Source organism: Lepeophtheirus salmonis, chromosome 8 (assembly GCF_016086655.4).
Source record: "Lepeophtheirus salmonis chromosome 8, UVic_Lsal_1.4, whole genome shotgun sequence".
Classification (NCBI taxonomy): domain Eukaryota; kingdom Metazoa; phylum Arthropoda; class Copepoda; order Siphonostomatoida; family Caligidae; genus Lepeophtheirus; species Lepeophtheirus salmonis.
In genome coordinates this window covers 15,945,614-15,968,307 of record NC_052138.2, presented here as the reverse complement: position 1 = coordinate 15,968,307, position 22,694 = coordinate 15,945,614, and the positions used below count along the sequence as shown (strand labels likewise).

Here is a 22,694-nt window from a genome sequence, read left to right as displayed (position 1 = left end):
GTAATTTATAGTTTTTTAACATTTTATTATGATACTAAATAATTATTATATTAGAATATATATCTGTAAATATATTGAAATTCAATTCACGATCAGTACATATGTTTAGAGTGGTAAAAACCTACTGAAAATTATAGCTTTAAAGATTACAAACCAAATCCAGTTGAGTACAATCATTTTTTTTACCGGTTAGAATTACTTCAACTTTTTATATTAACAATGTATTTTGTTCAGGTAAGTCCGGTAGAGCTCGTGTAAATTAGAAATTGGGATCAAATCATGCCATAATTATGTGAAAACTAAGATATTATAAGAGAACCACTATGTATGATAGGATTACGAAGGAATAATCATCCTATCTTAAAATTTCAAATCTCCTCAATTCATTGTCAAATTCCTTTTTAATCAAATCATTACTAATTTTTCCCTAGGCATTTCTTGGATTGTATTTAATTAATAACTTTTTTATACTTATAAGTACAAAAGAACTCCCTGTGGGTTTTCCGTGAAATGTCATTATTTTCTTATTTTAATTTATCGAAAACAAACAATAGTTAGACTAAAGTCTCATCAACATGGGAAGAAAAAATTAGTTGTATACATTAAAAAACTTGACATTGTATTTTACACTTATTTTTTTAACCATAATTGCGTAAAAGGTTTCCGAGAAAATGGATGAAAAAATGATATATGATATAGTATTCTAATTCATAATGAATTATAGATCCAATTCATGTACTGCTGATGGCTATCGGTACGGACTTGAAATAACCCAGGTCGGAAACCTTACTTCTAGCTAGATATAATTTCAAAAAACATGTGTAATTTAAAAAACATAAAAGTTATTAGTGGAAAGGAAACCCTTTGCGCTAACGTTCCTGAGATAAAGCGCAAACTGACGTCATTGAAATAGATTGTGAAAAAGAAAAAGAGAATCACACATTCGCCACGTAAATTATATTATTCTCCACGTCAAAAATTCTCTGGTTTGTCCCTTTAGCTAGCTGTTTGTTTCAAGAAAAAAGGATTTCATTATAGTTTAGTGTATATAACTATATAAGGCTCTGAAGGTATGTGTTTTTAATGTTGGGGAATTGATTGAATTGGATAGACAGACGTAAACCATCATTAAGCATTAATAAATTGCTCATTAGCTTTTATTTTTAACTTCTAAAGTCTGTTTCTTTATATTTTTTTTAATCCTTGCAGATTGGTTGAAACGAATATGGCAGAATTGGAGTCGAATATAACGGAGGCATTAAATGCGACCTTATCTAAAGGAACAAAAGTGCCTGCCACCCTTGAAGGCACTGTTATGGCATATGGGGCTCTTTTGATCATGGCACTCGTTCCTATATTCTTTGGTTCATTTCGATCTGTTGATTCTCACAAGGAACAAGTTGAAAATTCTGAACGAACCGGAGAGAAGCCTGAAACCATGACATCCCATGATGCTGCCATGTTTCCATTTATCGCCTCTTCTGCTCTCTTTGGACTCTATATCTTTTTCCAAATCTTTTCAAAAGATAACATCAATTTGCTCCTGAGCGCTTATTTCTTCGTCTTGGGAGTCCTTGCTCTAACCAAGATGATTTCCCCCTTCCTCTCAAGAAACTTCTTATCCTTTGTACCCAAAAAATACTTTGTTAATAAATTTACCATGAGTGATGACGAGGCGGAAACTAATCTATCCTATCTCATGGATGCAAAATTTTCCAGTCATGACATTGTAGCTCTTGCATTGTCATCAGTCTTAGGAGTATGGTATCTTTTCAAGAAACATTGGATTGCCAATAACATTTTTGGTCTGGCCTTTGCCATAAACGGTATCGAGCTTCTTCATTTGAACAATGTCATGACGGGTTGCATTCTCTTGGGAGGTCTTTTCTTTTATGATGTATTCTGGGTTTTTGGAACCAATGTGATGGTCACAGTCGCTACTAACTTTGAAGCCCCTATTAAACTAGTATTCCCTCAAGATTTGATGGAAAAGGGTGTTTTTGGAGCTAGTAACATGGCCATGCTTGGATTAGGAGATATTGTTATTCCAGGAATTTTTGTTGCACTTCTTCTAAGATACGATAGAAGTCTCAATAGAAAGTCAAATTTCTACTTTTACACTTGTTTTATCGCATATGTTCTTGGACTCCTCACGACGATCGGTGTCATGCATACATTTAAACACGCACAGCCTGCTTTGCTTTATTTGTCTCCTGCCTGTACCGGAATTCCTATTTTGGTTGCACTTATTCGTGGAGATGTAAAATCCATGTTTCAGTACAAGGATCACCCTGATAAGGAAGAGAAAGGGGAAAAGAACGAAAAAAAGAACGAATAAGTTAACCTTTGAAGAATCCATTCGTTTAAATTGGATACATCCTTGCATATACATATTCTTGTTAAATCTATGATATTCTTCCGAAGCTGTATTAATTGTCGTACAAACTTATGTCAAATTTGCCTAAATTTATTATCACACACAACCCGTCATTGGTTCTTGTTTTTTAAACCAAGATTCACTAGGGATGTGAAAAATTGTCGAAATCTTCGTGACCCTACATTTAAAAAAAGTATATGCTGGTTACCTGCAAGTTTTTAGTGCTTTTATAAATTATTTATCCCTAGTTTGCAAATTTAAGCGTATTAGCGAGCAAAGAGCTCATTAGTTGTTATCACATTAGGGATTTTTGTCAGCCGATATGTCAAACTTACCAAAATAAACTTTTCTTTTTAATATACACTCACGAGAATTTAGACAATTTTTACATCCTAGTGACTACCTCTTCTTTTCTCTCTTTAATCCAAATTTACTTACTTAATTATTACCATCATCATACCAATTTTACGACACATTTAGAAACATTAATACTATGTTAAACATCTGTATAGTTGTTTCCCTTAAAAAAACACGACACTTTTAATATCTGCGTATTAGGAATGAGATAGTATTTAATGTTGTCATTCTTTATCTTGTTGTTTGCTTGTTTATGTAATATATTTATCTTCAGAAAATAAAATGGGCATACTTTGTTATTTCAGGTAATTAAATTAGTAGATCTATGTACCTATATGTAGCGGCGTTAGTGCGTCCAGCTCCACATCTCAACATCAGTAAATGTGTAAAAAATTTTATCTATGTTTTAAATAATAAAAAAAATCCTTCTTAATTCAGGTATCTTTCTTTAGAATTTTGTGTCATTTTATACTATCTGTCTCCTACTATTTTGATTATATTATGAATTCAATGTACTATATAATAATTAACAGTTGGCAATAAGAAAAATACTAGGTGCAACATGTTTTTTTAATTTTTTGCTTTCCCTTTTGATAGTTGAGTTTGAGAGTGGATAAAAAAGCTAGTCTGGATTCTAGCTAGGAGTGAAGAAATAAAAAGAAAGCTAGAACCGAATGATCAACTAGCTAATCGATCTTTAGGACTGTCGAATAGTAAAAAAGTAGGGGTTTCAAAAAAAAAAGACAGATTAAAAAAAACACTACTTGATGATGACGTCAAAAAATGATGTGGTAACCGTGTATGGAGAAACATGTAGTCCAGAGCCCTATATAATATAGGCTATATTATACGGCTCTGATGTAGTCTAAAGCTTTAGGCTTAACTAAAGAAGATTTTTCAAAAATGAAGTTTTTTTCACACAATAATTTATCTATTCAATTTAATGATGATGATGTTTATTCTGCGCAATTTTTTTAATATATAAATAATGTAAAAATATATCGTAGCTCCCACGTTTGACAATAATTGACCATTGTATCTTAAATAATAATTTTTTTATTATAATAATCAATAAATCATAAATCTTTGACTTAAAGCTCCGGCCCCTTCTCTTTGGTGAGAAATTTAGGATAGAATCACAGAATAAAATAATTTTTCTTTTCCACACAGAGCTCCGGCTCTGGACGTGCTTCATCAATCACTCTTTATGACATCTACATCTATGTTTATCTACCTACGTCAGCAGTAGTAAGAAATAGGAGACTGAAGTCATATGAAAGCGACATCTTCTGAAAAAGTATTAAAACGCTACAACATTGTATCTCCTCAGGCTAACTGTCGCGTTTCGCTACTTTGTTTAAAGCTTTACTTTTATGTAGTCAACTACTTCTAGCTAAAGTTTTACAGCTTTTCATCTAGCTAATGATGTCGCAGACATTATTTGTGTTGTTAGTGTTTTTTAAAAAAAATACACTAATATTAATTAGTGAGAGGTATTTTATTGCGAGTTACCAACTGTAGAGATGTTTTTAGTAATGAGCACTCGCTCAGAATTCTTCTTTTTTGATAACTATATGGGGCCGGAATATCCCAAGTAACATTGATCCCAGCTCTTGAGTAATGAGTGATGATGTCATAGCTTCATGTAGTCCATCCAAGTTAAAAACAACTTTTGGAACGTAAACGTCATTTGCGTAAATTATATAATTAAATAGAAAATATTAGGAACACATTGTAAGTTTTATTTATTGATTTATTATATTCATATTGACAAGCAAAAACACATTAGAATGAACGGATAAACCATGCCACAAAACAGGGGGAAGCAGGACATATTAGACGCACAGAATAGAGAATATCATGACCGCTTGGCCTCTAAAGCCTCCTTTCTAAAGTCTGTGGCACTGGACTTGGAGAGTGAAACAAAAGATCATCATCGACTCCTGGATGGCCTTGATCATGATTTCGATGATGCTGGAAATTTGATGAATAGAACTTTAAATCGTATACATTTGTATCTTGGATCAAACCGAGGATCTCGTAAAGTGATGCTTTATGTTGCTTTTGGAACATGCTTTGGAATTGCATTTTTGTACCTTATTTTTAGGAAATTGACTAATTAACGTCATTAGTTATTAATTATCGTATTCTGATTCAACTACACTTTTAAAATGATTATTATAAATTGAGCCAAAATAAAAAAAAATTTACAGGGCTAGACTGGGACATATAAAAATATGCATCATGTGTACCATAAAAACATATAGTTATATGTTCCAAGCCTAGCCCAGCTACCTTAAAAAATTGTTATTCCATTCATTTTAGCTTAGGCCGAAACAGTTATACTTTTTTCCTCATCGGAACTAGACGTAAATTGTGATCAGACAGAGGATGCAGTATCTCGTTCCTGCTCTCCGTTCTGCATGCAGGACAATTTCAAAACGACACATGAGCTCTAACGTCAACGAGTCCTTTATCCTTGCCGATCAGAAGGGGAAAACGGGTCTTATAAGTCTCAATCGCCCCAAGGCTCTTAACTCTCTAAACACAGAAATGATTCGCACCATAACTCAGTCTCTACAGAATTGGAAAAAAGAGGATGTAATCGATTCTCTAATTATAGACAGTTGTGTTCCAAAATCTTTCTGCTCAGGTGGAGATATTATTGCTGTTACTACGAAAATTCAAGACCCTTGTAATTTTTTTAAAGAAGAATATGAAATGAATTATTCACTCGGGACCATGAAGATACCAATCACGTCCCTTATTAGTGGAATAGTAATGGGTGGTGGAGTTGGAATCAGTATTCATGGTAAATATAGAGTTGCAACTGAGACCACTCTATTTGCTATGCCAGAAGTAAGTATTGGACTCTTTCCAGATGTTGGTGCCTCATGGTTTTTACCAAGGTATTTAAAAAAATAAAATATGAGATTGCATTTTGACCGCTTACTTTAGGTTAAAAAATAAGCTTGGTTGGTATTTGGGAATGACAGGATATCGACTTAGAGGATCAGATGCTTATCATGCAGGAATAGCCACTCACATGTGTAAGACAGAATCTCTTACTTCATTGAAAAATGATTTATGTGCAGCTCAACCACAAGAAATTGAATCTATTCTATCATCATATCATGATAAATTTCCAATTGCACCCTTCAGTTTATCAAACGAAACTTTATCAAAGATTGAAAACATTTTTACGTCAGTTGTGAGTAGTGAAGACCTAATGGAAACTCTAGAAAATTCCAAAAATGATGATTTTGCAAGCAAGATGCTTTCTACAATAAGGAAGGCAAGTCCTACATCTATTGCAATCACCTTTCGTCTTCTTCATGAAGGAGATAAGGCCATATCCTTACTCGAATGTCTAAACATGGAATACAACATGTCCAAGGAAATTATGAAGAGGAAAGATTTTTATGAGGGGGTTAGAGCCCTATTGATTGATAAGGATTTATCACCTAAATGGAGTCCTAGTACCATGAAAGAACTAAAGAACATAGATGATTTCTTTAAAAAAGATTATAGGCTTGATGTATAGTGATCAAAAACGCTATTACCATCGAACTTAACATTTTATTAGCAAATTTCATGTGTTGATAAATAGCAGATAGCATAGAAGTATCCTTTCCTTTGATAATAATATTTTAATACAAAACTAATAAGAATGAATAATTAATGCAAGTTTATTTCTAGTACTGACTACAGGAGTAACGTTTTTAGAATCGGTCATTTTTCATGTGTACACATCACATCAAGATTAATGCAGCTCTTTTTATATGATAAAATTTTTAAAAGTAGCATATTCGTCATCTTCAGACATGATGGATCAAAATAAGTAGATAGATAATAATATATTCATGATTATAGAAGGGAAAGTCATCAAAATAACAGGCAAGGATTGCTTTGAGTTGCTAATAACCATAGTTAAATATTTCTTTGATTAGGTAAATACTAAAGATACTCCTCCCAGTTTCTTGATATTTTGAAATCACCATTCAAAAAATCTTGTAGTTTTCCGATGGAGGCTAAAATAAGTCCAAAAAACGGGGGAGATGGTTTCAAAGGTCGAGAGAGATATTCTGGATGATATTGAACAGCAACATAAAATGGATGATCTTTAAGCTCCATAATTTCCATTCGAGTTGCTTCTGTGTCTTGTCCCACAAAAACCATTCCTTTCTCCTCAAATTGTTGTACATATTCTGGATTTATCTCGTAGCGATGACGATGACGTTCTTCAATGAAATCTACGTCCCCATACAGTTTTTTCATTAAAGAATTTTCCCTCTGTAAATAAATAATTATAGATACTTTTTCTTCTTCTTCCTTAGTACTAACCTTGAAAATGGTTCTTCTTAACCCCAGTCTCATTGTACCTCCAAGATCTCCTTCCGTATGTTCAGGCATATCGATAACAATTGGGTGAGGAGTATTCGAGTCTGTTTCTGTAGAATTAGCATTTTTGAGGTTTAAAACATTGCGTGCAAATTCGATGGCGGCAATTTGAAGCCCTAAACAAATGCCCAGGAAGGGTACTTTGTTTTTTCTCGCCCATCGAGCCGCAGCTATCTTCCCTTCAAGACCCCTTGCACCAAACCCGCCCGGAACAACGACTCCTTGACACTTGCAAAGAACCATCCATGCATTATGATACTTGACAGGATTTTCTTTCAGTGTATTTTCCTCCAAATCCGACGAGAGTACATAAGTGAGCTTGAGTTTATATTTTGCAGCAAATGAAGCGTGTTCAAGGGATTTTTTTACAGAAGCATAAGCATCCTCTAAAAGAGTATACTTCCCTACTATCACTATGGAAACCTAGACAAACAAAAGTAAGTAAATAATAATTACAAATAAACTAATGATGGTTCATCATTGCGATAATAACCTCTTTGTGTAGATTTTGAATGTTAATTGTGAGATTTGACCAGGCTGACATAAAACGATTAATTGTCAAGTCCCTTCCACAATTTGTTAAATTTAAAATACATCCAAGGAGTTTGACAAGACTTTGATCACAGAGAACAATAGGAACTTCATAAATGTTCGAACAGTCGGGTATACTAATAACCTGTAATAGAAATCAAATTTAGATTCCGCATCATTAAATACATAATTGAATATAGTACAAATCATACATATGAAGGTAGACACAAAAACCAAGAGTATAATTTTGAACCTCAATAAAATATGTAGGTATGTGTATTATAATAAAATGTTTTCACTTTTTATGGCCATGAGGAGGATATAGTGCGGCGTATTTGAATTTGATGCATTTAAGATTTTATATTTTTATATTGTTGACACAAAGAAAGTCTAAAAAACAGAACATAAATAAAAACGGTTCTCTGCCTCCAATAATAATAATAATAAATTGTACTAAATCATACTCGAACGTGCCATCACATTATTTTTACTTTCATTTCTTTATAATAACATGGACAACTCCCAGCATCATAATTATAGCTTGTCAAATCATGACGGATTTAATGCTTGAGCACGCCTTGTTATTAGTTAAAATTACATGGTTAGGGAGAAACCAGAGGTTACCCATTAAATAAATGTATTATAAAAAAGCTACAAAAATATATAATAACTATTGCAGAGAACCGTATCATTTTAATACAACCCGTGCTTTCATTGGCACTATTATTTTATGGAGGTTAAAGTGGAAATTAAATAACTTTAAAACCACTAATGGGACTATGATGAGACATTTTTTTTCTGTTCAGTCTGAAGTTATTTTTTTCCAGACCAAACTGGACCGATATCCCGGTTTATAACCGTGGATTTATATATAAAAAAAAGGAGAGATATTTTTTTTCTATTCTAAAATAGATAATTTCATCAAATTTATTTTCTAAATCGCAGGATTGAATTTTTTCAACGAGGCCGGTCCAACCCAGACCTGGATAGAATTAGTTTGGTCTTTACACAAACTATAATTATCTAAGATTTTCAGATCGAAACTATTTAAAACCTAGTTTCCCGCTGGTTACAGTGCACAGCGTCACCTCACTAGGAGAAAAATGTACAATGTATTTTGTCGTCATATGTTGATGTTTAAGGTTCTTTTTCCTAATCAGTATTCCTAAAGTGGATTAGTTGAATTAGAATTAGCTCTTTTTAAGCTCAATAGATATTGTTTAACGTAATTGACTTATCTGCAGATGTCGGTGTGAGTTTCGCTGAAAAACTCAATAGAATTTTAAACAATTATTATGTCTGAAATGTGTTATTTATGTGTGAAAAATCCAAGATCAATGCAAAGCTTATATCACAAGAAATTGATACCACGGAGTAATTTGAACTTTTTGACTTCCTTTTATTGCTTAAAATTTGAAATTATGTCAGGGTTTGACTGGATAGAGGGCGTCCTAGTGGTTATTCTTGTAGATCAAACAGTCACTAATGGGACGAATAGTCTCATAATTAGGTAACTCACAACTGATATTGAGCCTTTTTCAAGTTTCTTATCGTATGAAAGGTTGCATGATACAATAAAGGTGACATGTATAATGCCTGTTATATAATTTAGTGACTCATAGCAACCCACTAGTTTCAGACTCTGACTTACATAAAATATATTTTTTAATGTACACATTTTTTTGTAAATAATTACACTATCCAACTAAATCACACTTTTTTTATGCACAAAATAGAGTATGCTTAACTTAGTACAGTTTGATCCACTAATTCAAAATATGCCCTTATTTTTTCTCTCAAAGCCTCGTGGCCTTCAGAAAAAGGTCATACATTTTTTGTTGAAAAAACGGACATTCAAGGGAGTCCTTGTAGCAAATCCATTTTCTTTTTATCTCTTTCTGTTTCTATCTCTTGTAGTTGGGGCATACGAATACTTATTGACCTATAATGAGATCAATTCAAAAATGAGTTTTATCCTTGAAATATTGTCGTGGCCTTATCTTAAATTGACAACGATATAGTGTTTTTGGAGAGGTTCTTTTTTTTAAAATTAAAGATATTACTTTCAGCTATCAAATGCAATACTTTTTGAATCTATTCGTCTTGAAACTATGAGCCTCTGAATAAAAAAACATCTATTTTCCACTTTAAACAAAGATCACTCGAGTTTAAAGTATGATGCATACATTTTAAAAATGGTTTTAGAAATTTTTTAACATTCGGCTTTAAAATATATTTACATAATTTATCCTTATCTTCAACACCGAGGGCTTAAACCTGCTTTGAACCTTAAAAATAGTCAAAAATAACAAAAAATGTATGACCTTTTTCTGAAGGCCACGAGGCTATGAGAGAAAAAATAGGGCCATATTTGGAATCAGCGGATCAAATTATATTAAATAGAGCATATACTGTTTTTGTATCATTTTTGCTGTTGGACAGTGTTATTAACCGAAATTATGTTCGTATTTTTTTTATTTTAAATGTTCCTTTAATTGGTTAGATGGAGTTGCACTGATTTAGTATAGGCAAACATTATAGTAATACTTTTTTTTCTTTTTTTTTAAATTTTCCTTCATAGAACATGCATATTTTTTTGTAAGTTAACAACTAAATTTGCTCTCATAAAAATTGAAAGATGTGAAATGTTGACCGGCAATGAGATAGAGAAAACGAGATGATAAACGAGAATTCTTCTTTAAGAGGGGGATGTTAACACCCCCACGACTGATTAAATAATGAACAAAAAAGAAGAAAGAGCTTACGCTCAACCGTTTTTCTTTTTCTAATAACTACACTTAGTTTTTTCTTTAAACACATCCCATCTTTACAGTTATAAATTAATATCTCTCTTCTACCTATAAAAATAAAAATGACTTGGTAACAGAGCTTTTTTTCTAATTCTAATATGGAGAATCAGCTTATGTAAAGTTTACTTTAAAAACAAACATCTACCTTATTGAATGCATGTTCAGTAACTAATCGGGACCCCCAAGGAATACATTCTTGAAAATTATTATTAAAAAAAAGAAGAGTTTTTTTAATACAATATTTGTAAATGACATATATACCAGTTCTTCCTTACTCATAAATAATTAATTGATTAAAAAAATATTATTAATAATACATGTTGAACTCTCAACAAGTGAATCACTGAGGGACTCCTATTTCAATATATGATTAGAGGTTGTCCTTTAAGATATTGTATACTGGAAGGAAGCAGTGGCGGAGTAACATGGGATCCAACACCTCCCATAAGTTAGAAGTTCTAAAAATTAAGAAAAATTCTATACATTTAATAAAAAAAAAGAAAAGAAAGGTAATTTAAGAAATAAATGAAAATTATATATATATATATATAAAGACCGTAAAATAAGATGTACCTTTTCAAAGGCCGTTTCAAAAAATATAATTTAAATCTTTTGTATGTTAAATGGTGAAATTATTTATAAAAAGAAAATATACTACTTTTTTTTATTAAATAAATTCAAGTTTAAAAAAAGCGAAAAAGAACAGTCCAAAAATATTCTAGAACTTAAGATATGGAATTATCCTAACAAAAAGCTATTTTTTTAAAAATCTGTAGTATAAAGGCACTAAAATTTACACATGGTCTACCCTGTGAAAATCGTGCCACTCCGTTACTGGAAGATAGGAACCTTTTATCATAATCTCATAAATCTCTTTTTCGGTTCTTAATACCGTTCGTAAAAAAGAAGAAATACTGTCTGTCAAAAAATAAAATAAAAATAGGTAGAAATATTTATGTTTGTGGGTACATATTTGCATAAATAAAAAATATGCAGTTGTATATACTTTTTAATTCAGGATTAAAATAAAGATATGCATTCCCAGGTCACAAACACTTTCCAATCTTTGACTTGAATTGGTATGAATGAACTCTTTTTCTCCATAAATTCCATATTAGGGGAAGGAGGATTTTAAAAAAAAGAAGAAGATAAATGTCTCTTTCTTCTCCCCTCCCCCCTCCGTAGTACACAATTATAGGGACCCCCTATTGCGCTTCATGCAAATTGCAAACGTCAATTGAAATTTATAATTGAAAGTTTCACTCCTTATACAATTCTTAAATACAAAAAAAAAAAAAATTATCTATACATTGTATATACATATCCTGTATATTAAGTAGACATGGATTTTTTTATTCAATAAATACAAAGAGCACAATAGGTGTCTTAATTCAGAATTTATAAAAACACCTCATATCCATGAATATTAAATTTAATTAAATAAATAAAGACAATTATAGGGAGATTACTTCAAAAATGAATCTGGGTACACAACGCTATGCATATATGGAGGGGCGTTTCAAGCTATCATCATTTGAGGGGGGGGGGCTTAGCCCCAAAAATAATCAACGACGTTATATAATTACTTATATATATAGGAGATGGTGCCCGCGTTGTAGGGATTAATTAAGAGGAACCGAAACAAACATTGAAGGTAGAAGAAGAGAGACATACAGAGGGATACAGAAAGACATATATAGGAAGAGAAATGAGGTTTTATTTTGGTCAAAAACATGCTCTTAATGACCTCGGAGGCACAAAAAAATCATAAGAACATCCTTTGTTATTTTATACGTCTTCTTGCTACATTTTAAACTGATCTCTACGACCATATGTGATTACACCAAAAACAGGCTTATACATATATAATATAAGATTTGATAATTTATATATATATATATTCTTTTTTTGGGTGGACTTTAGAAGCTTTTAAGGGAGATCAAGCCTAGTGACACCACTGCTTATATTTAAATATAATTAAAGTTGAATTATAAAATAATGGATTATGATTCGAATTATATATATGAAAAGTAAAGACAAGAGATGTAGTACTCGAGTACTTTTTTATGGACTCAGACTTGACTAAGTACACTCCTTTGTGTTAAGATTTACATTAGAATAGCTGTCATTGATTTGTACCAACTTGTATACATTCGCTTGTCTTCACATTTGCCTCATAATTTTTTTGGTGTGAATAATTGTCGGGGTTTCCACGTTCCGATAATATAAAAACGGTTTTTTTAATATGTACGTCAAAACCCGTCTTCCTGAAGATTTTCAAAAATGAGCACATAATATAATAAATAACTATTCCATTACTTAAACAAACGATTAACAATTTTGGTATTGAATCTAACTCTGTTGGAATCCAAATTAACAATTAATTGTGGTGGGATCAGGACATCTACCCCCTACTTTTATTCCCCCCGCATTTCACTCTTCGAGTTATTTACCTCCCCCTCCCAATTATTTTTCATCCTTATTATTGAGAAGTACAACTAGAAAATAATAAAAAGGACAAAGTCATAAATGAATCTTTAAAAGCAGTTGTTGGACAATGCTACTTTTGAGTTCGAATCAGAAATTAATTACTAATTAGAAGACGCAAAAATGATCAATAAATATTCTCATGTAAAGAGAGACAGACCCTTCTTGCTCAAGACTCAGGCAAAATATATAAAGGACTTTAATCCTTGAACCTTGGGGAATCACATTTATATTCTAAGATATGTAGTGGGCATTCCTACTTAATTAAGTCCTCAACGGCCGAGGTTTAAGTGACCAATCAAATCTTCACTGCCTATTTACCGTATATTTATACAAAATGAAATAATGTGTGAGCTTCACTTAAATCTTTAGGTAGCTCTCAGGATCAATTAAAACAAGATGAAAAAATGATTTTCGAAAAAAAATATTGCTTGTAGCATGAATTGAATTAGAGGCTTTCCGGATCCCAGATGAAATAATAATAAAGTTTAAATAAATTGGAGTTACAAGTGATCATGTCAAGAGAAGTCTAGTACATCACTGATATCTACTTCATGAAGATAAATTAATAATTACGTTTATAAGGTTGTTAAAAGATTGATTATATTATCGCTATTTATAGTAATATGGCGTAAAATGTACTGGGGTTGCCGGCTCAGGGAGTTAAATTCCTAGGGGATAGTCGCCCAGGGAAGCGTAAGAGCCCTAGAACCCATTGTGGTAAACATGTATAATGTACTTACATTAACGCAGAGCTATAGTACACTAGCTATTTTAATTTTCAAGGATTCGGAATTGGCGTAGATGGTATTCTCCCCCTCCCGATTTAGGGAAAACTAAGGAATATTCGTGCAATATTTGATCTTTCAAGATAAAAAAAAGTTACCAAGAAATGTCTTTTTTCTAATGCTCGAAACTAATATAGACTCGAATATAGTTCTGTAATAAACAGTTGCACAAACACTTGACATATACATAAATATCTACCCCCAATGAATGCCTTATGGTTAATTGAAGAAATCAAAACTTTTCAAAACATACAATAACTAATGACAACCATATTGGATAATAAATCCTAAAAATAAAATGATCATTATTATTACACTTTATGTTAGATCGCAATAGGACCCTTATAATAAATCGATGTATGTATACTACATATTACAAGAATAAAGAAAAACTTTACGGCCGCAATAACTTAGGTTGTCATTTTTCCAAGAAAAAAAAAGTGAAACGGATCCTTTACATATGGTTATTATATTACAACATATGTATGTAGAACTATACAACATGAATTATTTTCTTTTTTTTTGTTTTATAACTGTCTTAGATCTATGACGTACTATTATTTTATTTCAAATTATTAAATACCAATCTTATAAAACTTTGATCAAACTTGTTTTTTATTTCTCTTCCAATGTATGTATATATGTATCGATAATCAAATGGCTGTATATTATACATTCATGGGATGAACAAAGTGTAAGGCAAGGAACAAACAGATAATGAACATATCCATACAAAATTATAATCGACAGACCTAAAAATAAACATAATAATTTGTATGGTATACGCAAGCAGGACAAGTACTATGATTGCAAGATTAACTTAGATAGAAAGACAACTAACATCGTACTTTCGGGCCCGCGAAGTCAAGATATAATAAATTCAAAGAGGTTTTCTTTTCAAGATTCATTTATGGTCGACCAGAGAAAGTGAACAATCATGTATATTATCTGTTTCAATTTTTATCTCTTGATAATTATTTCCATTCTTCACAATGGTAAAGTTATACACAAAAATACATAGTGATTTAGCACACTTATATCCTTACTTTATTACAGGTAAAGCAATAAACACCACTACAGTAGCATCACCAACTTTCGAACAAGACACATATGATAAAAAATGGCCTGAAGAAATTACTCAACTGCGACCAGAACAATTTTGTAAGATATTATTGATCCATCAACCCTTATAATAAGTAAATACGTTATTTTAATCTTCTCATTCATTAGATGATTGCTTATACAATTATTACTTCTGTACGGACCATTATGGATCGTGGCCGGATAATAAAGATGCTTGCTTTAAGGAGTACATAGCTTGTGAATCGGCAGTGTCAAACACTCATGTTATACAAGGGACAATTAAAGATTTACCACATGGAAATTATATAGAACAAGAATCTGAATATGTTGTAACCCATCTGGAGCAAAATTCTGGAAATAAAGAAGACGAAAATAAAGATGATAAACAGGATAATGATAGCAAAGAAAATGAATCAAAAGAGACAAATAATGGAAATAGTCAAGATTCAAATGTTGAAGAATCAGGAAATACCATTAAAGAGGATATAGACATAGGGAATGGATCTACAACAGATGACAATAGTGGTATTAGTAATAACCCAAATTTTGAATCAAATAAAGATTCAGAAAAAAACAGCGGATCAAATTTAAATGAAGAGAGTATCAATACAACTCTAGCAGAAGATGTCTTTATCACAGATCCTTCCAATGGAAATGATAATCTAGATGAAGAACATCAATTAGATAGTAGCAAAGATGAATCCAGTTCAGACTCAAATAAAGCAGACATTGAGATTGGTTCTAACTCAAGTAGTTTAAGCCCTGAACAAGAAAATGAAGTCGTGACAAATACAGACACAGATTTGGGAGATAAAGTAAATTCCACTGATTTGGAATCCAATCAAGTTGATTCGGACGGAGAGGAAAATGATTTAGATCCAAATAAAAGTGAATCGGATGGAGAGAAAGAAACTGATTCAGACTCCTATAAAATTGATTCGGACAGAGAAAAAGAAATTGATTCAGACCCCGATAAAATTGATTCTGATGGAGACAAAGATACTGATGTATACCCCGATAAAATTGATTCTGACGATGAGAAAGAAACTGATTTAGGCCCTGACAAAATTGAATCCGACGGAGACAAAGAAAATGATTCAGATCCAAATAAAAGTGATTTTGACAAAGAGAAAGAAACTGATTTAGGCCCTGACAAAATTAAATCCGACGGAGACAAAGAAAATGATTCAGATCCAATTAAAAGTGATTTTGACAAAGAGAAAGAAACTGATTTAGACCCTAATAAAATTGGTTCTGATGAAGAGAAAGAAACTGATTTAGACCCCAATAAAATTGATTCTGACGGAGAGAAAGAACCTGATTTTGAATCAAATAAGGAAAAGAGCGATGAAAAGGAAAGCAGTTCAACTGAGAATAATTATCAACCAGACATGTCGAAAAATGATTCAAAGACTGATGAAAAAGAAATCAACAATGAAGACACAAATGTGAGCAATGAAGGTGAAATAAATATTCCTGTTAATGGGGGAGAAATTCTTACCGATAAAAATGAAAAGCCACCTAAAAAAAATAACAAAGACGAAAATAGCAATGCGAATGAAAATGAACTGCCTTCATCTACAACAGAGTTATATCAAACTCAAGCGCCATATTTAACGCCAACATCTACCGAAAAAAATTCAAACACAGACAAAGAAGAACTATTTACATGTAAGTAGAGATAGTCATTAAAGAAAGTAATTTTATCTTCATTAATGAGTGATACAAATTGATAGTATCTACGCAATCTTCACCTTTAACCGGTCCAAAATCCTGCAGTGCGATTATTAAGATGAATGACACAAGTCCATCTGGGATTTATACTCTATTACTAGATGGAAAAGGAAAACAAGTATACTGTGAAATGAAAAATGGAGATGGCTGGACTCTATTACAAAGAAGAGGCGAATTTGAAAATGAGGAAAATTACTTTTATCGCAATTGGGAAGAATATAAAGATGGATTCGGAGATCTAAATGACGAACATTGGGTGGGCTTAGAGTCCATGTTTGAACTTACAAATGAAGAAAAAAAAGTTGACTTGAGATTTATGTAAGGCAAAGATAACAAATAATTATATTAATTGAAAATACTTACTTTGCTTTTAAAAAAAAACAAAAAAAACCCACATACACTTTTTTCAGATTAGAAGATTATGAGGGAAATCGCACAGCCGTTACACTGGTTGAATTCCGTGTAGCGAATGAAGAGAGTGGATATCGACTATTCTACAAAGGCATTATAAACCATTCAAGATCTAAATATCCATTATTAGGCCGGAGTGTACCTGCAAAAGGTACTAAATTTTCAACATTTGATAAGGACAATGATGAATGGAAGGGTAACTGTGCAGTGAGATTTTCTGGAGGCTGGTGGTACTCAGCATGTCACAACTCTAATATTAATGGTCTCAATCTCAGAGGACCCCATAAGAGTTTTGGAAATGGAGTAAATTGGTATCACTTCAGAGGATACCATTACTCACTCAAGGCAACAGAAATGAAAATCAAACCAAGTTCGCCTCGTGGACAAAAGAAAAAAAATAAATCTTAAAATTTAAATAGACATTCAAGAATATTTAACAAAATTACAATATAGGTTTCTAATAAATATATACAATTAAGTTAACTAGAGTCGTATATAAATATACAATATACACTGAGACTGAATTTATTCAAAGTATGTACCTAAATTGCATTATAACAATGATGTCGTTTTCCCTCTATACTTGCCACACTGAACAAACCTATTGCATTTTGATTAGAATACGTACATACACTGGAGAAAATAAGTAACCCAAGTTCCAATAATCCCTCACTTATTTTGTAAGTTTGCCCACTGTCAAAGAAAAGAACAGTCAATGATTTTAATGGTGGGTTTATTTAACATAATACAAACAAAATATAAACTGTTTGGGCGAAAAAAAATTGCTCAGTATAACCCCAAGAACACCATCCCGAACATCAAACATAGGGGTAGAAACATTATGGTTTGGGGGTGTTTCTCTTCTCAGGGAAAATGACAACTTCACCACTTAGAATAAATCTAGGACAATAACGTCCTTTCCTCAGAGTAGAGCATTGAGAATTGGTTTTCCAGCACGACAATGACCAATAACATACGGCCAAAGAAAGACAGGAATGGCTCAATAAAAATTACATTAGGGTAATGAGTGGCCCAGGCAGTCTCCGGGCCTTAATCCCATAAAAAATAATTATCAGGGGGCTAACTTACAAAAGCGGCAAGGGATCAAACTTATTCTCTCCACTGCAAAATGATTGTATAAATATATAATGAGATTCAAGGAATACTTCTTTCTTTCAAAAAAGTATAAATAATCTATTTTATGTGTCTTACCCTGTCTGTAGCAACGTGACAAAAGTTGGAAATTTTTAACTTTATGGAATCGGATATTGGGTTCTCAGAGCGACATACTATGACATCTGGAGATATCCCTAAGCCCCTAAGCTCCCTCACAGATTGTTGTGTTGGTTTTGTTTTCTGTTCTCCAGTTGAGTGAGGTTGAGGAACTAATGATACATGTATAGAACAAAAGTTACGCGATCCCACATTGAACTGAAATTGTCGAAGAGCTTCTATAAAGGGCATGCCCTCAATGTCTCCTATTGTTCCTCCCAGTTCAATAATACAAACTTCTGGTTCGTCCTTGCATTCAGGATCAACCGATATTTTTGCAACCTTTGTAATCCACTCCTGAATTGCATCGGTTACATGTGGAACAACCTGTTCAATGATTTATCTATGTTATTAAGTATATGATCAAAATATCAAGACCCTACCTGCACAGTTTTTCCTAAATAGTCTCCTCTTCGTTCCTTAGTGATTACCTCCTGATAAATCTTTCCTGTTGTGATATTGTTGTGCGCCTTAAGAGTAAGATCAAGGAAACGTTCATAATTTCCAAGGTCCAAGTCCACCTCCCCTCCATCATTTAAAACATAAACTTCTCCATGTTCATAGGGACTAAATGTTCCAGCATCTATATTGATATATGGATCAATCTTTATGGAAGTTACACTAAGTCCACAATTTTTAAGAATGACTCCAACGGAGCTTGCTATCACGCCCTTTCCAATCCCACTTATAACGCCACCCGTCACCAAAATATATTTCATTTTTTAGATAAGTCAAAGGATTCGATTCGAAATCTATGGAGGGTTCGGAAGATATTAAATATTCAGTCATTTTACAATTTACTTATAAATGTGTTTGAATAGAAACATGATTTATTTGTTCTTTTTCATCTTATAGCTTACGAAAGTGTAAGTTCGTTACATGGTGTAATGGTAGTTGTTGTATAATCTAATATACATATATATATATATACTTATTTATATATATATATATACATATACACATGAAATAATAATGCATATATATAAAAGATATTAATAGTACAATAGATTATTACTATCATAATCGTTATTATCTGTTTAAAGTAGCTATAACTTAACAAAAAAATAGAGTTATTATAAGATCATAGGTTTGCGTTATGATGTCTAGAAAGTTGTTTATGATTTTTGAGCAGAATGTTCTTTGGTATTATTATTATTATAAATAATTAATTAATTATTTTTGTTTGTATGAATGAATGTATGTTGTGTGTTTGTTTTTTCTACTAAACATTAGTGAAAAGGTAATCGTAATATAATGGCAAAATAGTAAGTCATTTAAGAAAGAAACATAGATTTTTATATTTTTGTTTTTTTAACTATCTTTCTATCTTTAAAAGTGACAAATAGGTCGATGATCACAGAAAAAATGCATACAAGTTGTTTTAAGTCTAAGATATTCATGACAAATATAAGTTGTTAGAAAAAAAATAATACTATAATTAATTCCTATATATCCTGTTTCTATATAGACAATTTATATCTCCCAAAGCAAACAATAAAAAAATAAAATAAATTCAACTAAGATTTTGGATAAAAAGGCCCGAATAATGTCTAAATAAATAGGCACGTAACCAAATAATATATATTAATATGTTACTTTAAGGGAGGATTAACAATAAAATTAAACTAAAGTTCGTATCAATGATAAAAATTATCTAATTTTCCCTCTTTCTATCTCTAACAACTTTAAAGGAGTTATTGATTATAATTTGTGTGTTATGATAAGCAGTTTGTTTTTTGTTTTGCTTTTGATTAAGGATAAAATTTGAAAATATCAAAAGCGTCTGGAAACACATGAGGGCAAAAATAATGAGCTAAAATATCAGAATCATTAATTAGAAGAAACCCTAATCCAAAATCATCTTCTGAAGCACTAGCTGAGGTCGCATGCTCTGGCAATTGTAATACATTAAGAGGTCTTCCTGTTTGAACATCACGCAAAACAATTGTGGCATTATCCGCAAGTGCCAGGACGTTTCTAGATACAGCGAGTGTTAAAGTGTTGAAAATATCATTTAATTGAAATTCGGTGTAATCAATTTCATATAGCACATTAAACTTCGGACTTGATGAAGCGAGTCGATCATACGTAAATGAGATTATTTTTTTGGATGAATTGGTCATCACCACCGCGAGGTTTCGTTCATGACACAATTTAATTTGATGATCACCAGTCCAATCATCCATTTGCCTATTAAGATAACTCCCTTTCAGTAGAAATGGAGCCTTTCCACGGAAATCATGAAGTATATAAGGACATCCCTTCTTCTCAATTTCATCATAACGAGTGTCAGAGTCTCTTCGATACAAAGCTACGCAACCAATCCCCTCAGACCGTTCACTGTCCAATCTGTTGATTAATGCCAAAATATGGCCATCTTCAGTTATATCCATCCCAAAGCATGATATTCCACCTCCAGGGTAGAGGCGTATTCCATCTTCTCGAATAGATGCAAGGTAAAAATGGGGTGGGCGATTGGAATTATTTTGAGCAAACTCATAGATGGGTTCATACATTCCATTAACAGGGTATTTGGATGGAAAATTAAGAGCCACTCCGTTTCGATAGTATGGACGATGCTCGACATGGTATAGAAACGTAAAATCACGAGTGAATCCAGGATCAATTGTGTATTTATGTAGAATGGTTAAATCATAAATGTTGATAACGTAGACAATAGGAGCTGCAGCATTTCGAAATGAAAAAGTAACAATTTTTCCGCCGTTCAAGATTTCAACAAACTCTTCTGTTCCTGAGGAACAGGATGAATCCTTTTTGATAGTAGGATCACATGCATCTCCAACCAGTTTCATTCCATTTTCCATATCGTATGATGATAGAATGGATCGACTTTGACTCCTCGTTATGACTAGATATCTTTCGTAGATAGCAAAATTTTTACACGTAATTTGGACATCATATTTCACTGCAGCATAGAAAAATGTTGGGGACGGAGATCGAGTTTTCCATACGAATATTTCAGATATATTTTGATAGCATACTATCATAACGGCATAATCCCCATTCCAGTCAAGACTGAAGAAGGTTTCAGACATGTCATACCGTGTTTTCAGTTCTTCGTCATAGCCACGTAGTGCCTCGTGTCCGTCATCTACAAAAATAAAGAGATTTTAATACTTCCACATTACACTACTATAATAATTTATATTAAATATTGGAGATGCTGATTTTATGTATATTTCTTTGATAGATATAGCCTATAGGCTATAGCGATACACATCCCTAGCTCTGCAACATGAGCAGAGACCCTGGATTGTGTATGGAAGCTAAGGCCTATGACTGACACACTAAAGACTAAATAGAAAAGAAAGGGAATGTCCTACTAAGAGGTATGAGATAGTCCCTGGAAGGATCCAGATTGAATCTCCATGCGGTGTAAAGGCCTTTATCAAAGTTCTCCTGGAGTAGATTGAATCTGCAGCAAGCTTTCTTGTATTTATGAGCTCCTTCATCCTCAGGGTGATAGAGAAGACTTCCTCGATCGTAGAGGCAGTAATGGCTCAGGGCTACTCGCTTCCAAAAGGAGCAAGACGTAGAAAAATGTTGGCGAAGCCGAAAATCCACCGAAGAGAGGTTCACTGCACTTCTAAGATCTAAGTAAGAGGAAATATAATCCAAGAGTTCCGGGGGTAAAGCTTCGAGCCACATCCCGTCCCGGATGCCTTGGATATTTAATAGTTCGTTCCTTTCCTCACTTTGTATTTTTTTTTTACAATTTCTTTCTTTCTTTCTCTCTCTCTATTTCTTTCTTTCTTCTTACTCTTTTTTTTTTAATTTTCTTTCTTTCTCTTTAAGCACCACAAGCACTGCAGCTCACACTTGAGCACAGCTACGGATGGTGTGTGACTTGTGTACTATCCAGCCTGCTATCCACCTAGTCGTAGTATCTGACTATCATAATAATTAAGAATGTAATGTTGTACACCACACAGCGAACAGTCTTTTTCTTCTTCTTTTCAAAAAAAAGTATTCTCTAACTAATGCTCTATTTAGTATTTACTATTTATTTTATTGTAACCCTCACAAACTATATTCAACATTCTTTTTAACAACTTATTTTTTCTTTATCTGTTACTATTTGCTTATTTCCCTTTTTTCCACGAATCACAACATCTCTCACGTCGTTACCCTTCTAGTACCATAGAACCTTTCTTCCAAAAAGAACAGAAAAAGGGCCCGAAATCATCTGGTAGTTAGCCAAATAAGTCAATCATACCCACTGCTGTTTATCTCTTATATACTCCCAGACTATCACAGTCATATTATTTCTTCACCATTTTTAAAATGAATTAGGTGTATATAATTAAAATTATCAAAGTATTCGATACTGTATTGTGTTATAATATTGCTTTGTGATATTTTATTAAAAAGTTATAAAATAGCAAATATATATATTATATAAACGACGAGGGATCAACAAGA

At 32.4% G+C, this 22,694-nt stretch overlaps 6 protein-coding genes across 8 annotated transcripts; 4 read left to right on the top strand and 2 right to left on the bottom strand.

The window, feature by feature from the left end:
* Window positions 1-847: 847 nt before the first annotated feature.
* Window positions 848-3,172, top strand: LOC121123010 (minor histocompatibility antigen H13). Of its 2 annotated transcripts, none has more exons than XM_040718088.2 (2): window positions 848-1,070; window positions 1,210-3,172. In XM_040718088.2, exon 2 carries the CDS (start codon window positions 1,226-1,228, stop codon window positions 2,336-2,338), a length of 1,113 nt encoding a protein of 370 aa, XP_040574022.1. In that variant the 5' UTR covers window positions 848-1,070; window positions 1,210-1,225; the 3' UTR covers window positions 2,339-3,172. The 2 variants fall into 2 exon arrangements, with proteins under 2 accessions (XP_040574022.1, XP_040574023.1); XM_040718089.2 differs by having other exon boundaries at window positions 991-1,117.
* Window positions 3,173-4,137: 965 nt separating this feature from the next.
* Window positions 4,138-6,412, top strand: Hibch (3-hydroxyisobutyryl-CoA hydrolase). Of its 2 annotated transcripts, none has more exons than XM_071890539.1 (3): window positions 4,138-4,468; window positions 4,524-5,643; window positions 5,693-6,412. In XM_071890539.1, the coding sequence occupies exons 2-3, from the start codon at window positions 5,126-5,128 to the stop codon at window positions 6,276-6,278; spliced, it is 1,104 nt and encodes a 367-aa protein (XP_071746640.1). In that variant the 5' UTR covers window positions 4,138-4,468; window positions 4,524-5,125; the 3' UTR covers window positions 6,279-6,412. The 2 variants fall into 2 exon arrangements, with proteins under 2 accessions (XP_071746640.1, XP_040574018.1); XM_040718084.2 differs by having other exon boundaries at window positions 4,303-4,468; window positions 5,060-5,643.
* Window positions 4,540-4,857, top strand: LOC121123008 (BET1-like protein). Its single transcript, XM_040718085.2, has one exon. It carries the CDS (start codon window positions 4,540-4,542, stop codon window positions 4,855-4,857), a length of 318 nt encoding a protein of 105 aa, XP_040574019.1.
* Ctps (CTP synthase) lies at window positions 6,406-19,003 on the bottom strand. The gene is made up of 5 exons (XM_040718082.2): window positions 18,635-19,003; window positions 18,192-18,578; window positions 7,629-7,811; window positions 7,079-7,558; window positions 6,406-7,027 (listed from the first exon to the last, which is right to left on the bottom strand). The coding sequence occupies exons 1-5, from the start codon at window positions 18,968-18,970 to the stop codon at window positions 6,692-6,694; spliced, it is 1,722 nt and encodes a 573-aa protein (XP_040574016.1). The 5' UTR covers window positions 18,971-19,003; the 3' UTR covers window positions 6,406-6,691.
* Window positions 14,411-17,462, top strand: LOC121123003 (uncharacterized). The gene is made up of 5 exons (XM_040718081.2): window positions 14,411-14,746; window positions 14,808-14,912; window positions 14,982-16,505; window positions 16,571-16,886; window positions 16,979-17,462. The coding sequence occupies exons 1-5, from the start codon at window positions 14,689-14,691 to the stop codon at window positions 17,385-17,387; spliced, it is 2,412 nt and encodes an 803-aa protein (XP_040574015.1). The 5' UTR covers window positions 14,411-14,688; the 3' UTR covers window positions 17,388-17,462.
* LOC121123006 (uncharacterized) lies at window positions 19,003-22,406 on the bottom strand. The gene is made up of 2 exons (XM_040718083.2): window positions 21,596-22,406; window positions 19,003-21,363 (listed from the first exon to the last, which is right to left on the bottom strand). Exons 1-2 carry the CDS (start codon window positions 21,918-21,920, stop codon window positions 20,003-20,005), a joined length of 1,686 nt encoding a protein of 561 aa, XP_040574017.1. The 5' UTR covers window positions 21,921-22,406; the 3' UTR covers window positions 19,003-20,002.
* Window positions 22,407-22,694: the final 288 nt, after the last annotated feature.